We start from the raw sequence: 18,239 nt of genomic DNA, 5'->3' as shown, positions 1-18,239 counted from the left end.
TCCTATCCTTCCTTGCAGCAACAGTAACATTTGTGTCTTTTTGAGGGGCAGCAGACAAAGACAGCAAAACTAAAAGATGCTGGGTTAATTGTCTACCAGCTTAGCTCCCTGAACTAGCTCATTCTGGAATCGTTTTTCAGATCAGGGCAGAATTAGGCCCATACCTGGAGAAATGTATTGCCTGGAAAGAAGCTTCCTGCTTCATGCTAGTATCTCCAGGATTAGGGGGTATCCAAGAGATGTATTTGGCAAATCCAGATGTATGCTTACGATGCCTAAATGTTGCACCAAACCCCTCACTGTTTCTAATCCTTTGTTTCTAAACATAAGACAAAACCCCAAAAATAATAATAAAAAAATTAAGCAAACTATGTATATGATTCAGTAATAAAATCACCCAGACTAAAAACTCTAAAGGCCTCCCTGGCTCTTGGAATTTTTCTGGAAATGGCTATTCCAGGATAGTACTTTTCAACACCAACAACTCATTCATAAGCAAATTTGTAATCTTGCTCTGGAATAAAATAATCCACAGAAGTTTATCCTGAAATATTCCAGAATAGCTATTCTAGAATTTTTCTTGTAATCAATTGCTGAAAACAGTAAAGCCCTGAAGGCTGAAGAGAAGACAGAAAATTAAATAATGATAATAAAAAAAATCTCACTACAAAATTTTGCAATATAAAGTAAAGTAGTAGATAAGGACTAACCTTTTTTCCAGGTTTTAAACTTTTTTTCCTTGTTTTAAGATTTTCAGTATGAGAGGTGCTTTTTGTCAAGGGAATATTTTTAGGAGACCTGCCCTTCTTGGGAACTGCAGACTGTCCAGGGGGTTTGCCCCGACCTGGTTTCCTGCCCCGTTGCGCTGGTACCGGAGCAGATTTCTGTGGAGACTGCATTGAACGCCGGGTCACTTTGGAAGGGGAAGATTGGATTTTTGCACTGCTCTTTGTAATGGAAACTGAGGAAAAACAAAAACAAAAGGGGAGGGGAGGAAAACCTCAAAATGAACGATGGAAAGCAAGTTTTCTAACAAAGGCTTAAAAAAAAAAAAGTAGTGCACAATTTATATTGTAAAATAAATACACTTGGATATTTTGAACTTAAGTGGTTGGCATGAAACTATATAACCTCATCGAAGCCCAAGAGAGAACTCTCTATACCCACTACTTTAGAGGGATTTTCCTAAGACAAAAACATTCAAATGAAAATAAAAAGAATTAATCCACTCACCTTATAAATGTTTCCCATAATTTTCTTTACGACAAGATATTTGTAAAGTGCCATTCATCAAGAAGGCCTTCCAAATACTTCACAAATTATACAGCCCACAATACATCCATTCTCCTCTAAGAGCAGTTCCACGATTACAAGACATGCCAACTACTTCTAGGGAGCTACAAACCTTTCGAGCAGTGAAGAAAATCATCCCACTGAAGAGGAGAAACTGATGATAGGCAAAGTATCATTAATGAGCATTTGTCTGAGATGCCAGTTTAGAAAGTTAAGTTCACATAACTATACCCAGATTTTTCTACCTGGAGCCATACAGACCTAAAATTTTATTTGGAAGAAGGACTTCCAAAAAATCAAACACACAGCATCATTTTTATCATTTTTACTCATTCTTAACACTGAAGTGGTTCTCTGTTGAATATCCCATCCCAATATAAAATTGATCCTATATACATATAGGACGGTATTATTATCTGGTGCGAAGTTGCAAGATGTAACCAGATTTCATTGAACAAAACTTCCCAGATAGCAATCTCTTCCACCCAACTCGCTCTTCTCTGAAATAATAATGATGATCTTATTTGAACAATTCCCTTTGCAATGGATCGATTAAAACACCAGAAGGATGCCAAACAGAACCTAGGGAAAAGGACATATCCTCAATGAAAAGATGAACCACACCATGCTACAGCAGCATCCTGTGGCCAACAAAAAGCAACCACGAAGTCCAACAAATATTCTATTTTGTTGACCTGACTGCTGGAGGCAGAGAGATGCAGAAGTTGTAGAAGAGGTAAGCAGAGGATGAAAACGGGAGATTTGTGGCATCAAACCACCCTTGTCACGAGAGGTGTGACAAAGGAACACACAATGTATTTGAAATCATTTGAAGCCTCTACACTAAAATTAGATGGCTTTCTAGTATCACACTACCTCTACTACAGCCTCTCGCATCTTGCTGATGATGAATCTCCATGATTCACCCTAACCTTAAACACTATGAACTTAATATGACACAACTTAGAAGTATTGCAAGTTAGGGTTCAAGCTGGCTTTGACTGTGTCAGCCACAATGCCTGATCCAGAGCGCTACTGCAGACTGAAAGTGGAGCCTAGGGAGCTGCTAAATAGTTAATTTCCTGGGTTTTTTTTTGAATTTGGAATATTTCTTCTCCTCAAATATTAGTACGTTGAGGCTTTCTGGTAAGCCAATAAAACTCAAAGACACATTTGAAATGAGATCTCGAGAAAAGAACATACTTAAAGATTGAGTAACAACTTTAATGTCTAGCTCTATGAGTGATATTCACCTTACCAGTCCAGCACCTAGCTTTGCAACTGTTACTTTAACTCTGAATTTTTATTCAGGAGTTAACTGTTATTACGTATTTGCAATAGAAAATGTCACAGTTAAGATGAAATACACACTGCAAACAGACTTCTTATAAAATACAAGTACTACTGACACACACTTTTTAAAGCTGTAGGGACATTTACATACTTTGCTATTTGTCTGATTCGGTTATTAATCTAATATTCCTAAATGGCAGTTCAGAAGAAATCTCTTCATTATGTCTGGTTGCGATCCTAATACATCAAATATAGACATGATACCCTTAGGTATCTGAGAAGGAGCACCTTCTGGATGTGCAAAGTGATCACTTTCCTTTTATTTATGTATGCCAAAATTTATTTTCATATGCAATGACAGCTTAAAGTAAGATGAACAGAATTTTACCCAAATGCTGGCATAGCATTACTCTCATGACTCTAAATTGCTGAATGACAACTCACGTTAAGCTGAACATCTGGAAAGCAAAACAGTATCAACTGTATGATGTACAATACAGTACTACATATTGCATCCTGAATTATGCTTACATCAAGGTAAAATGCAGATATTTTTATTTATTTGTGCCACGTAACTATGCATTTGACAAAACAATCATGAACTCGTAAAGAAACGCTGGTTCACAAATTCTTTGTGCCTCTGCCTATGCTGAAATCTAGCAAATGCATTTCTATTCTCGCACAGCAAAGACACAGCTAAGGTTAAATACACAGCTAATTGCAATGCCAACAGGTCCTAGGAGCACAGGTATGAGTTTCAGAACACTGGGCAAGCCCTACTCCCTTCCAGAAGGACATTTACCAGACAAAGAGTAACAACGCAAACAGCTCCAACCACTTCAGGCTGCCTTCTTGAAATACACACATCAAGTACCCTTAACTCAGCATCCTCCTACCTGTGCACGCCAGAGGACCAAATATTAGCAGCATTAACCATTAAGGGTGGGGTGTCAGGTCCCATTTAGTATTATTCCTTCTGCCTAGAGTTGAAGCTGCTTTTTTCAATAGGCAGGACGGCAACAAAGCCCATGCTGCCTGGGCAGCCTCCTGGAGACAGCAGCAAATGAGGAGGCTGCTATTTGCATGTGTTGATTTAAGAGAGGATGGGGGGAGCGCAAGGGAGTGGGAGACTGCTAAAGTAATTCCCATATTGTCTGCAGGCTGTATTGACAGTGATCATCAGTCACCTGCTCATACTTCCTTCACCCCGGCCTTCAGAGGGAGATCAAAGGTTACACTGGGTCACAGGATCTGGAGGGAAATGAAAAGACATGCAAAATCGAGCTGCCAACCCACTGCATCTGTAGACAGAGTTATCCCCACTAGACCACATGTTCCAAAAACTAAGACGTTTTAATAGTCTCATGAGAACTTGTTAAAATATAACGACGAAGAGAATAGAGGGGGAAAATGCCAAGCTCTGCTTGCAATTATAGCAGTATTTAGCTGGGATATTTACAACCAAAAAAGCACATTTGCCTTTTCAGGATGCTTCTTTGCATCACAAAGGCCTTCTCATTTGCACAAACAACATCGAGCATTTGTGTGGAGTTGCTCTTCTACACAAACATCCACTGCTCCAGTTTCAGCAGTGGGATGCATTGCATGGTGTTGGTTCCGAGCCTCTTATTTACACCCCAAAACCGTACTGGCATCCTCAATAACTGAAGAGCAGAGATCCTGCTACACAAACATACTTCACCATAGTAATGTTAGCAACTAAACGGTGTTTTCAGAGTTCACAGAGCTTTGTTTTACTGTCATGTTAGTGAGGGCTATAGGTGACTACCTTCGTGCAACACACAGCTTTCATACTCTCATTACTGCTCATTTAAAACATTCTCATTTTTTCCCCAAAACCATTCTGTGAGAATTCAACACCTGTGAACTTTGTATCCAAATATGTATAAGAAATGCCAAATTTTGGCAAGTTCCAATCCTGGAACTCACAGCCTAAAGATGCATCGCCACAACTCAGCCCTCGTTTGCCCAAGCAGATCCGCTGGAGTCAACTGAGCTCATTTGCATGGGAAGGATATGAAAGATTAGATTTTAGATGAGGGCCAAATTCTGCTTGCAGAAGCAGAAAAAAAATGCCCAGACACATGCAGGACTGCAAAATTTGACCCCATAATGTTATCCCTAGAATCCATTGCCAGAATAAGGCAGATATCTAAGACAACTGTGAAACCTGAAGCTACTGAAACCTCCAGTGCTTGGGAAGGGGATGGGACAGATGACGGCTCAGAAGCCTGAATTCTTGTGCAATTCTAATTAGCAAAATTCCCTCAGATAATCCACAGTGACCGTTTCATTCTATGTTTTTATAGAAAAAGAGGGAAAAACAGGTTCAGATTTGTAATATTTAAATATTAGAAATCTACAGTTCAGTTAGTGTCACAGAGCAGCAATTACAAGATAAGACTTAAAAAAGCTGAAGTAAAATTACACAAAGCAAGGTAGGGGCCCATTTTATCATACGTTCTGTGAACACAGCATTCCTACCTTAGGTGAACGTGCCCGTTAGGACAGTAAAAACAGTAGTTCAGTGTTTAAACCAGCATTTCTTTCAAGACAGAAATGATTCTATTTGCACTGCAGTATTGTTCCTATGCCCCCACCGAGACCCAAGCTGAATGCTCTTCTGAGAATACAAAAACCTGGCCCTTCTCTCATCTACGGATAAAAAAAATAAGGTGAAGAGATTTAGCAACTCATTCTAAATCCATGTGAGCCTTCCACAGCAGAAGCAATGGAAACACATCTCCTGAGTTCTAGCCCAGGATTTTAACTATAAAATTAACCTCCTTTAATACAGTAAGTTATTATCATGATAGTTTTGACAACCGGGAAAGGAGGTGGAAAAGATTAACAATTTTTCAAAACAGCTTACTGCCAAGGATTATAAAAATTTATGTCCTTATGTCTCGATTGAACAAGAGAGCCATATAAAAAAAGTGTAAGTATCTCTAACACGACACCTCTTTCTATCTGTGTTTGGATTACTTCTCATTAAGAGGTAGTCGCAAGATACTAATTGATAAGTTACTACAATACAAAATCAGTTATAAGTCATTGGTTTGCTACCTAAAAAGCATCACTCCACTTGGAAACTTCAACATCCACTTTGGCAAGACATGGGCATCATAGCTTGCAATTTTCTTTCTACATTTTACTTTCTGCTACCAGTATAGCAAATAAAATAATAATTAAAAAAAAAACTAACAAAAAAACCCCAACCCTGTATTTTCTTGACAAGCTGAAAAGGAAGAGGTCAAGTAAATACCTAATAAAGTATCAAAGCAGCACAAACTTGAGTTACCTGAAGACAGTTTAGGTGTGCTGACAATGAATCTGTCAATAAGCTTGGCAAAGCCTAGCTCTACACATCAAGTAAGAGTTTTAATGTCCTGATTCTTTACCCCATCATTACTGATTCTGCCCAGTTTTTGTCATTATTTTTCCCCAAACAGCATCAGTAGGATGAAAGGTAGGCCCAAAATGAAACAATAAAATGCAACAAGCTTCAGGGGAAGAAAAAAAGAAACACAGAGTATGGTTAGGCAATGCCACAATTTGTTTTGTCTCAATAACTGAATGACAGCACTGATAGTCCTAACATAGCTTATACATTCTAACACAAATTTGGAAAAAAATCCACTCAATCCCATCCACTAGTTGGGCAACACAAACACTGTTGATGTTAGTATCTCCAAGGCCTGAAGAAGATGAAATAAAAAAATAACTTTCCATGTAACAGTCAAAAATACATGTGTCGGAATACTTATAGTTTCAAAAAAAATTACAACTACCTTATAAATAAACACGGTTATATGGTGAAGGAGCCAGACTTACAGTAAGGTCACAGCTTTGCGAAAGGCAAAACTTTAATTTTTCCTTAAGTGATTACTGCCCTGTAGCAGCACCATCCAGGCCTTGCTGCAAGGTACCAGGAAATATTAATACTAAACAAAAAAAGCTTAACATGTGAGAGAATGTGGCAAATCAGATTTTAGCCTGAAGCACTGCGGAGTTTTTCATGTACAATTCTGAAGACAGCATAAACCTGCTTACTGTATGTGCCTGATTTAACTACTGTGACCTGCTTGTGAAAAGAAGCTGGCTGCACTGAGAGAAAAATGAAACTTCCAGCAGTATGAAATTGTACCATCTCAGCATTTGTTTCTTTTTTCAATGAAACTTAAGAATTACCATGCTTATCTGTTTTTTTTTTTTTTTGGGGGGGGGGGGCCTACTTTAAACAACACAGTCTTTTCACAGATCTAACTGTAGCTCTGTCTAAAGTTTCAACACTTCTTTTGTTTCATCTCCAAACATTATAGAGCAGTACTTAAGTTCATACTGATGTTGCACATTTGTGTACACTCAGCTGAAAATACAGCACAGCTATTTTGACATAATTTCATTATCAATAAGCGAGCAATGCATCTCCAGTAGCTAGCTTGCAAAAACCCGCATAAAGTCAGCATTGAGAACACATCTGAAAACGAAATAAAACTACACTAAGAATTCATAAAACAGACAAATAAGATACTTTTTAATCTCTGCTTGAGCGTGTACTACTCTTATTGCTGCAGACAGCTTTTGAAGGAGACCTTTAACATCACAGGCTGATTAGCGTAATGAAAGAAGATTGCTCTCACTGACAATAAATGCCCTGAATCGGGAGAAAAGCAATGAGGTGACACAAGATGAGGAAGGGTGGGAGACAGAGGAGAAGGGAAGAAGGAAGGAAGGGGACTAATGATAAAAGCTACAGTGCATCACTGGTTTTATTTAGATTATTACATCCTCTTCCTTTGGACACCCAAATTCTCTCCTGTAGAGTGCAGAGAGCAGTTCCTCCTTCACAAGTTCTTGCATCACCTTTGTCTGTCAAAGATTCAGCTTCATAAGACTGTGGGGATCAGGGACCCATAGAAACTGATTCCTCTCCAGATTCTGTTCACATCTAAACGATAGATACTACTTTACACTGAAATCAATCTTTGCAGGTGAAAATACTTATCATTTCCCGCATGGCCTGTCCCCAGTTTTTCTTTTGTTTTTGCTCTTTTATGGAAAAGGTTTTACTTCTATTATAAATAAAAAGGTGGGTTGCCTAAGTAACTGCCATTTAAATGTAAAGACTAAACACTAAAATTAATTTATACAAAACCAGCAAACTGAAATTGTTCTGACAATCTCTAGTCATCTGCCATCTACTACAACGATAAGCCTCAGACACAACTAGCTATAGTGCAATACAACAATATTCTTAGGTATAGTAACAGCTTCCTAATATCCAATTGAGTAAAATAAAAATTACAATCTATGGCGGTTAAATAGAAAAGCACAATATGTTTGGCCTAGAAAAAGAGTTAATAGAAAAACATCCAACAGATATCAAACTTAAAAAGCCTTTTTAAAGCATATCAAAAGCAGAAGCTATATGGACCCAACCGCTGATCAAATTTCAGAGTGAGCAAACATGGAAGATAATACTAAAGCAACAAGATCAAATGGTTGTTTTGCATTCATACTCACTCCAAGGAAGCTCGTCACATCAGTTCCCATATCAGAATTCCTCTTCACAGGGATTTGAAACAAGTTCCCTGACATGAAGTACCAGTAGTAGAGATCAGGAAATGGAGACAAAAACAAACAGTAGAGAACTGGCAAGACATGCAGCACCCAGGAGTTTTAAGGAAATGAAAAGATGAAATGTCCAACCTACTGACGGTGCTATGCAAGTTTGTCCCTAAAATTGCCTCAAGTTCAGAGACTTAAAGGTAGTTAATGTGAGGCCAATACTCTAGCCAGCAAGGTATGAACAGGACACCTGATGTTTGTACTGGCCAAGTTGCTAAAAACTCTTGTACAGAATAGAGGTAGTGAGCCCAAAGATAAATACGATGTGTTGGGAGAGGGCCAATCATAGCTTTGTAGAGAAAATTCACATCTCAAATCTATTTTAATTTTTTTTTAAGGAGTCAATAAGCAAGCAGACAATGGAAAGTCAATTGATGTAGTCTATGGATTTGTACTTGAGAAGATCTCACACCACAGTCTCTTAAAAAAAATCCTTAGCTGGCAATGGATACAAGGGAAGATCCTCGTGATCCTTCAAAGAATTTCTTGGGAAACTGTCGGGGGAGTTCCTGGCTACTACAATAGGAAGCACCTGTGCCTTGTTAGGACAGGTGCTGTGAGTCGCGTTGGTCAACCGGAAACCACGTGACTCATGGAGGTTTAAAGGTGGGGCACTCCCAGGAGGGAGTGGGGCAGTTCCCTCCTGGAGACTGGAGTGATAGGAGCCCCTGGAGAGCAGCGTCTTGAAGCTCTCTGTTAGAAACCTTTGGTTGTGACAAGGACCTTTGAAGGGTGTTAGAGCCTTCTGATATACGAGGAAGATCACAACGACCTTCTGGGTTGTGATCCCCGAAGATTGAGGCATCAGTAGTCCGCAACAATTGGTGACCCCAACGTGATTCGTCGGAACAGGAACCACTGGGACTGCAGACCGAAGCTTGAGAGCGGCAGGAGCTGCGGACTGACCAAGACACCTGGAACAAGGTGAGCCGCTGAGAGTGAACATGGGTCAGAATCTTGTAAAGGAAAGCCAGACCTTCACCTTTCTCAAATCTGCAGGAATGGCTGCGGGGCTCAGTATAAGTAATGAGGATTTATATTACCTACTCAACTGGGCAGCGGGACATGAAGATCTAGTCAACCTCACCTCTACCTTTAACCTAGAACTTTGGAAAAGGTTGGGGGATAAGTTACTCTATGAAGCTGTGGTTAATCAAAAGGGCCGGACCGACCTGCTGCGTACATGGGAGGCCCTAGATAATATAATCCAAAAGGGGTCAGCAGAAGAGGAGGAAGAGGAATTAGCAGATTATGTATCTGCAAGTGAAGGGTATGAAGGGAGCAACGAACTATCTGAAGGAATGTTGCGGCAGCCGCAGATTAAGCAGCCAGAACAACCAGGGTGGATGTATCCAACCTCATCAGAACAGTGGATATATCCACCACCGACATGGTATGACAGGAAAACATAAGAACGACTCCCCCACAGTTTTGTTCCAAGGCATCTGACAAATGGCGATGAAAAATGGAACTGGAACATTGGAAAACCCTAAAGGCTACCAGGTGTTTGTTTCTTTTTTTCAAAAAAAGAAAGGGGGAATTGTCGGGGGAGTTCCTGGCTACTACAATAGGAAGCACCTGTGCCTTGTTAGGACAGGTGCTGTGAGTCGCGTTGGTCAACCGGAAACCACGTGACTCATGGAGGTTTAAAGGTGGGGCACTCCCAGGAGGGAGTGGGGCAGTTCCCTCCTGGAGACTGGAGTGATAGGAGCCCCTGGAGAGCAGCGTCTTGAAGCTCTCTGTTAGAAACCTTTGGTTGTGACAAGGACCTTTGAAGGGTGTTAGAGCCTTCTGATATACGAGGAAGATCACAACGACCTTCTGGGTTGTGATCCCCGAAGATTGAGGCATCAGTAGTCCGCAACAGGAAACACCAAACAGTGGCCAGGAATAAACAGACACTTGGGAAACACCAAACAGTGGCCAGGAATAAACAGACACATTTCCACAGCCGAAAGAGGACTCTAGAGATATCCTGATGAGATCTCTGCTTAGGTTTGTGCCATTCAATTCAGGTATGAGCTTTGCCATCTCAACGCATGAGATGGCAACAACTGCTGAACAAGTATTTCAGTCAGTAAAGATGCATAAAAACATCTTGTAAAGCTGAGCAGTTGCTCAGCAGAGGAAATAACAGATGAAATTCAATGTCAAGCAATTCAAAATAATCCAGCCTCAGTGATCAATGATGGGCTATTAGCTGATGTATACAAAAATGACACCTTAGAATTAAAATGAGTATTTCTATGACAGTATTAGTTCATTGCTTGGTAGTAGTCCAAAAATCCCAAATATCAATTAATGAATAATTATAGAAGAAACCAGGTGGGGTGGAGATAGAAACCACCATAATGCCACTAAGTCTAAGTCTTAAATACCTTGTGCACTTTTGGCTCCAGTGGCTCAAAAATTACATAGCTGAAATGGAAACAGTACAGAAGAACAAGAGTGATCAGAGGAATTAAACTAATCCCATAACAAGGGAAAATGAAACAGAACAGGATTTTACAGGTTAGGAAAGAGATAGCTGAGGGAAGCTAGAATATAGCTCTACAAAATTGTATTGAAGAAGATATTTAGATAATGACTATTTACAGGTAGTGAAAGTACAAGAAGGTATTTCAGTGCAGGAATATGAGGACAACAAATTAAACTACCAGCAAGAAAAAGGATATCTCCTTTTCCACAGAACATATACTCATCAAGTACAGAACTCCTTACTACAGGATATTGTACGTGCTAAAAGTTCAGACAGCTCCAAAATATAACTGAACAAAATAGATGAAGCTCCTCCAGGAGATACTCAGCATAAAAGCATTATTCTGGGCTTGGGAAGTGTTGGGTTGTAGACAGTCAGATATTAGGAATACTTCTGCAGACCTCTCTCCTATGTGCTTACGCTTTTCTTCAGGCATCTGCTTTCAGCCACTGCTGGAGAAAGCCTGCTAAAGCAGATGGTCCTTCAGATGGATCCAGCATGGACACTATCATGCTAACTTCTTTCACCAGCTATAGTTCACACTGATGTTCCTGAGTGACAAGTCATGTCTAAAAGCACTTAAATGACCAAGAGATACAGAGAAAACAATCTACTGTATCCTTAAAATATTAACCTTGCGCCAACAGGCTAAGCCAACACCAAGCACTGTTGTCAGACGATATCTAACACAAATTACTACTATCAGATATATTTCTAAGGAAATAAACTACAATATTAGCAAAGTGTAGCTTCTGCTAGTGCAAGTATTGAATGCTACATTTCACACCACTGTACAAATACCCTGACACCCAGCCAAGTCCACCTAATTCACATTTTCTGATAAGGACCACAGACAAAACAGCAACATGAAGATTAAGGCTTGAATGCTAAAAAGGGTTGGTCCAAAACAACTTTTCACCTACCTTCTCCATTTTATCTTCTATTAATTGTGGTTTAGTTCCTAAGCTTATTTTTCTACATAATTTTTCTAATGCGAGTTACAGAAGGCTATAAAGACTAAACATACCATGTTATCTGTTCTGAATAAAGTCATCCATACTTAAGAAGCCTGCGTTAAACTGTTCTCAAAAACTTCCCATGACAGAGGTCCTATATTCTCTCTAGGCATCCTAAATGGCTGGGACAGTAAACAGTTGAAATAAAAATCTTCCCTAATTTTCATATTGCCTCCCTTACTGCATTTCATCTCTCTTCCAAAAGGTAAATCAGACCCTAAAATGTAAGTCTCATGGCAGGAAATTGTTGTCCATTCATTATATGGATGAAATTTAAAGCATCATTTATCGCTTTCATAGTTAGATTGCAGGATACTGGTTTGGCTTGCTCACTAAAATCTGGGGGTTTTTTTTCAGTCCTTTAACTAGTAATTTAACACATTTAAATGCTTTCAGAAAAAGCAGTTACAAAAGCCAAGAATACTTCCCATTATATTCACTCTGAAATCTAAGCCACACTCAGTCAATTATTTTCACTTTCTAATGTGGTAATTCAAGGCAGGAATGCTAAACTAACATGTAGGAAAAAAGTCCAGGCTAGAATAACACTGTAATATTTCAAGTGAATCCCTACAATATAGTATCTGCCATACTTTCTTCCTTAACAGGAGTAGTCAATGTTAATGTGACTTAATGAAGAATCCTGACAAAATTATCATATTTCTGAATTGAAATGACTTGATTACACTCTCCTTGAAGCTATTATTTACATCTTAATAAAGGACTATCATTACAGTTCTTTAATGGCTCAAAAGCAATCAAATAACAGCAGAAAACATAACCTGTGAGCAAAAAATATTTTATCTAGCTATGTAAATTTGACAAGTGTGTATAACATGCACAAACAGCACATAAAAAAATAAGCACATGAAGCAAAATTGAAAGAACAAATTCTTCATGCTCAGAACAGGGGAAAAAGGAGCACACAAAATTTTAATAAAACTGCAGTTAACTTTGCACTCACTTTTAGAGTTAAAAATAACAAAATCCCCAGCCTGCACCTCCCCATCCCCAGTCTCTATCACATGTCCAAAATTCTCAGTTTTGACTGCAAATCTCTAAGAACCTTGCTTCAGGTTTAATCCATGCCTCAAGTATTGTTTTTCATAACAAAGCAACAGAATCCATAAAAATACCTAGGTAGGTATTTCAAGCCTTCAGTAAATTTGAACATACTCAAGAATTTTGTTTGGTTTATTACCTGAACAACTGGAACACATAGTCAACTTTGCTAACTAATTGTTAAACAACTCTTTGATCTCTATCAAGCATTAATCAGGCAAAAAGAATTCTGTACATATTATCTCAAAATATTGCTGGTTTTCCAGCACTGAAACTGAAGCAGACTAAACAATTTAATAATACTTCTTTCCAGAAGATGCAATTGGACTCAGCAATCTAAACTGTCACAAAAATATCTTCTAAAATGTTTATGCCACTTATTTACACAATCCCTTTTTTTACAAAGCCATTTTATTTCACCACAATTGAAGTAATTAACTTACCATAACAAAAAATCTCATTCATGATTTGTCAAGAAAAGGTCAACCTTCTGAAGAAGCTGAGAAAGACACTCCCCAGATTGGGAGCACAGAAACATCAAAGCTGTGGCCAGCTTGGTACCTATTAGATAACTTTTGATCGAATGCAGATTGTCCTCACCTGACTTCCCCCTGCCTTCCTGCTGCAGGTTTGTACTGGCAGATCATCTTGGATCCAGCAGTACAGCTACGCACATAGTTGCTCCCTTGCGGAAATCCACCAAAACGGATTAAACAAATTACAGGTACTATGACCATTGGCAGTAACTGCAGATAGTAACTACAGACAGGTAGGTGAGGGCAAGGATGCGGAAGTACCCTTAACTAATTTTACTTAGATTTTCCACACAGTTCTTGACCTGCTGGCAAAAGATCGAGAAGAACAATGGTGATGGAGAGGGCAGGAAACATGACTGATTTCTGGCCTTCTTGCTTCTGTTTCTTTGGTACTTCCAATGAGAGTTCTGTGATACCTATCTACTCGTTCCTTACTCACCTAACACCAGCTGTGAAAATGCTCACCAAGAGAACAAATTATTCTGACCAACAATATTAAAATAATTAATTTAAATATAGTTCTTCTTTTTCAAAATCTCTCCTTCTGTCAAATTTGAAGGGAGTTAGGATAGAAGACTCAAACAGTTTGACAAAAAGGCCTTACACTACAGAAACAAGAGGTCCTCAGAGTAGCAGAGAGATTGCATTCAGCAATATCCCTCTTTACTGCATTTCCCTTCTTTCTAAGGCAGATAGCTGTGCATTTGAAAGCATAGTCGCTATTAGTTAAAGCGATTCTATAACCCTATGTACAAACATCTTTAAAGGTATGAGGATGGTAAAGTATTCAGAATAGGCAGCTTTTAGACAGAATTTTGTGAGTATGAAGGAAAAAAACACTAAAGATGTAGTTTAAAGTCATCACAGAAGCAGACTACTTTATATTAAACTAACTGCTAAGAAAGTAAAGTGCTGCTGCAGCAAATATATTAGTATCATTAAACAGGAGCATTTAACTATTTATAATACAAACAACAAATCTAGTTTAAGCCCAAGATTCTTCATAAGCACACAGAAATTAAAGATTATCAAAAGCCCTCCTAACAGTACTAAATAAAACATGTTCCCAGAGTTGCTATGAACAGATAAAAATTGTTTCCCAGAAACTATCCTATTAGCTTTAAACTACATAAAGAAAATTTAACAACATTTCATCCTCATCAGCTACTCACAAATCAAATCTTTGGTCTTATCTGCATACAGCCAGCTGGTTTTTAAAATTCTGCTGTAATTGAGGGGGAAAATAATTAAGCAATATTATTAGTCATCTTACCATTGTTCCCTGGTGGTTGTAATGCATCTCCTGTCAAGCTACACCATCCAACTGGGAAAATATCTCGAGAATCACATCTGCACCAATAGTCAAATGCTCCTCTCCAGCCATCAAATGTAACAAAAACTTCGTCTCCTTTAACATCTCCAATGGTTGCTGGGCAAATCAAGTACGGGTTCTTTCTATCTATAGCTTCAAGCTTCATTCCAACTTTAAAGCAGTTTGGCACAGGTTTTGGTGGTTCCTACAAAAGTAAGAATGGTAGAATATTTGTATTTCTATGGGCTATTAAAAAATTAAAAAGATAAAAACCTCTGTTTTCTTCAACATCGTTACTTATACTCACTACTCACAAAAAGTTACAGTAGACATTCAAGGAAACTTATTCCTATTCCCAATTTGCTTTTGCTCTTCTGTATTACAAAAATCTAGATTCTGTTCCCACAAACACAGCTGGGATAATTAGAAAAATTCTCCATCACAGAAAGACTCTGCTAAAAGTATTTACATAAGCAATAGGTTGCACCCAATACATTATGTCTGGGCAGCAAGACAGCGAAGACACTAAAATTAAATTATTACATGCTAAAAAAGAAGAGGAGGTTTGCAGGGAATGGATATTTCTGGGGACTGATAACTGTCTGGTAAAAGCTTCACCTCCCAATTAATCCATGAAAAATTCATTAGCATTGGACATTATTTATAGGCCCTGTTAACTCAGCTGGCCTTAGACCAATTCCAAGCGGACAAAAGAAAAACAAAAACCAAGTCAATGTGACCAGCATAAGTGTACCCCCAGAGCAGGAGCTGTGACCTGATGCAACCTGAATTATCACTTCAGCCTCAGGAATCTCGTTATCCAAAAGTCATCTCAGATGCGCTGGTAGACTAGCACAGCAAAGCATGGCTTATCACACCTCAGAAAATGTATATAACTTTATATAAAAAATGTATATAATTATATAAAGTTAACTCACAAGCAATGTGATTGCAGGTCTAAACCCAACTGTCTGATTTACTGATGTACTTATCAACGTCACTCTCAGTATCAAAAATGAAGTAATTCAATGTGACAGCAGGGTTTTAACACCTCGACAAAAAATTGAAACAACAAGTTATTTTAATATTACTGTTGGTTTTATATAATTTTTCGTGTTTCACAGTAAGTTACTCAGGAGTCATGTTTAAAAAACTGAACAGCTTTTTCTGCTGTTTTCAACTACTTTCTGGCTACATTTTAAATGATGAGTATGTGCCCAATGAAAACGCTTAACAAAACCTTTCCAAGCATCACTGCCTTCCAATGGCTCTTATTCCCATTAGTTTTTTTTTTACTCCTGTGCACAATCACATGAATATGGTGCTGTATAAAAAATGTGATATGCATTATATCTTAAATCCACAAGATACAGAAAATGAACTAAAAAAAATTTTCTAAATAACACACCATACTTTGAAGTCTCAACTTGGGAAAAGAGATGCCCATACAATGGACTTGAAGCAGATCGCTTCCTGTCTAGTTTTGTAGCTTTTGTAGCAGTTCGAAGTCATTTTGAGCAATAGTCTTGCCTTTCCATGATGCAGACAACACAGTAATATCTTGGCATCCTCATTAAAAAAATTTAACCATGGACCAATAGATAGTAAGTTGTTTCCTAGCAGTCCCTTTCTTCTTACCTTCTTAAAGAATGCTGCAGGTGCCATTTCAGCTCCATTGAGAGTTCTTAAGAGAAACATTGGCCAAGAAGACGCATTCATCTGGAACCCTGAGTAACAAATAAATTACTTGTATATAATAGCCCTACTTTCAGTTTATAAAATAAAACATGAGGAGTAGGATATAAAGTCTGCTTTCCTATTGCCTCATCTCCTCTACTTTGGACTTGACCAAAATAAAAGTAACCAAGAAGGAACAGACAGGGTTGCTGTCAGTGCAGAAAACCATGTAATGCCTTTCCATTCTGAGTGACGTGCTTGCAGAATCACTCATCATAATTTGTGAGTTTACAGATAAATGTATAGAACTTAACATGAAAGTTCTAGTACATGAGATCGTCAGGTTGTTCCACATAGTCCCTGGTGCAGGGTAACTTCCCCCAGCACAAGCGCCCAGCTTACTTTTCAGGGCTGCTTTTTGCTCTTATTCTAAAACAACATCCTCTGCTCCAGCTTCTCTCATTTATTGAGGAGATATCTTTTTATTTTCAAGACTCTTTTAATTCTTTCACCAGACCACAGACAAAAAAAAGAACAATCATTTTCTTCTCCTTCCTCCATTAAAATAGATCAATAAATAGCCTTAAAAAACCAAAGAACACAAAACAGGGAAGTGCAAAAATACAATCATTTTAATAAATGCATGTATCATACTGGAAAACAAAATGGAAGATGTTTCTACTTCAATATTCCTCACTAACAAGTGAGGAAAAAACACAAATAATAATCAAATTTGTTTAGATGTTTATACTCAAGCAGAACAAAGGTTTGGCTGAAAATATTCTCATTCCAGATAATTTTCCCTCAAAATCAACTACTTCCCAGTTAAAAAAAAAAAAAAAAAAAAATCTTTTTGCTTTCTGTGCTTTCCAAATGGATGTTTCAAAGTAACGTGTAAGATAACAGATATAATGGACATTTTTCTGCATCTACAACAGTTATATGTCTGGCACAGTTCTACAGAAAAACAGACATAATAGAGCAAATCGGAAATTTTTCCACAAAGCAAACAGTAGCAGAATCTGCCAGGAACTGATGAGTTCCCTCATAACCAAGCCTTGATGATTCATCTTTTAAAAAATGTAACTAGAAACTTGGAACATATTTGCAATTCTTGATCAGTTAAATCATTAAGTCATCTAGAATCGGATTATATGGTATAATTGTTCTTTAACTTGCAGCTTTAAGCTATCTTCAGGTGAATAAACAGTTTTTAAGTTGGAACTACCTATGCAAAACCAAATCTCAAGTCTGAGAAATGGTGTCATAATCTGAGGACTGCTGAGCTAATTATCAATCTTGGTTTAATAACCAAGTCTTTACACAATCTAAACATGCGTGGTTACTAAAACACAATATTCCTAACCAGCTAGCCCAGAAAAGACATATACACAAGACAGAGGAATTACAAGTAGACAACAGTTTCAATTAACTTCATTTGGCCTTTAAGTCATCCTGGTAAAACCAGAGAAAACTTTACCCTCAAAGTAATTTGTGGAGAACACTAAGGTCTCAACAACAAAACTCATGTATGAAAACAGAAGCTGGAACAGGAACCCTTTGCTACATTAATCGCTTTCTCAAAACCCATATGTAACACGCATAATTAAACCTATGTAAAAATCAGATAGGAGGGTCTATTTTAGCTAGTTATTATGAGAGAAGCAGAACATTAGTATCCAGAGGGTTCTCTACTACTCAGAAAAAAAAAAAAAAAATCAGTTGCTTAAATGTCTAACAGGAGGTAATTATACACCCAATTAGCTCCCTGCTTTGCCCAGGAATAGGATGCTGTTAAACTGCCAAAAAGGCTTTTTCAAAAATTTATCTAGGTATGCCAGAATGTTTGATTGCTGGAATCTGGCCTATCTCTAGAAAAATCTAGGGCAGGAAGGACAAAATAATGCCACTCAAATTCT

The 18,239-nt window shown here is 38.1% G+C and overlaps 1 protein-coding gene across 1 annotated transcript in view; it reads right to left on the bottom strand.

Annotated features, from left to right (window-relative positions):
- SCML2 (Scm polycomb group protein like 2) overlaps positions 1 to 18,239 on the bottom strand; it is a 52,609-nt gene that overhangs the window by 21,017 nt on the left and 13,353 nt on the right. The window contains exons 4-6 of the mRNA XM_086609152.1: positions 16,282 to 16,370; positions 14,605 to 14,848; positions 711 to 961 (exon numbers count right to left, since the gene is read on the bottom strand). Of these exons, the coding sequence (XP_086465278.1) occupies positions 711 to 961; positions 14,605 to 14,848; positions 16,282 to 16,370 (584 nt within the window). The remainder of the gene's footprint in view (positions 1 to 710; positions 962 to 14,604; positions 14,849 to 16,281; positions 16,371 to 18,239) is intronic.

Source organism: Tauraco erythrolophus, chromosome 1, assembly GCF_009769465.1.
Source record: "Tauraco erythrolophus isolate bTauEry1 chromosome 1, bTauEry1.pri, whole genome shotgun sequence".
NCBI lineage: Eukaryota > Metazoa > Chordata > Aves > Musophagiformes > Musophagidae > Tauraco > Tauraco erythrolophus.
The sequence above is the reverse complement of the archived record's forward strand: the minus strand, read 5'-3'. Positions and strand labels throughout refer to the sequence as shown.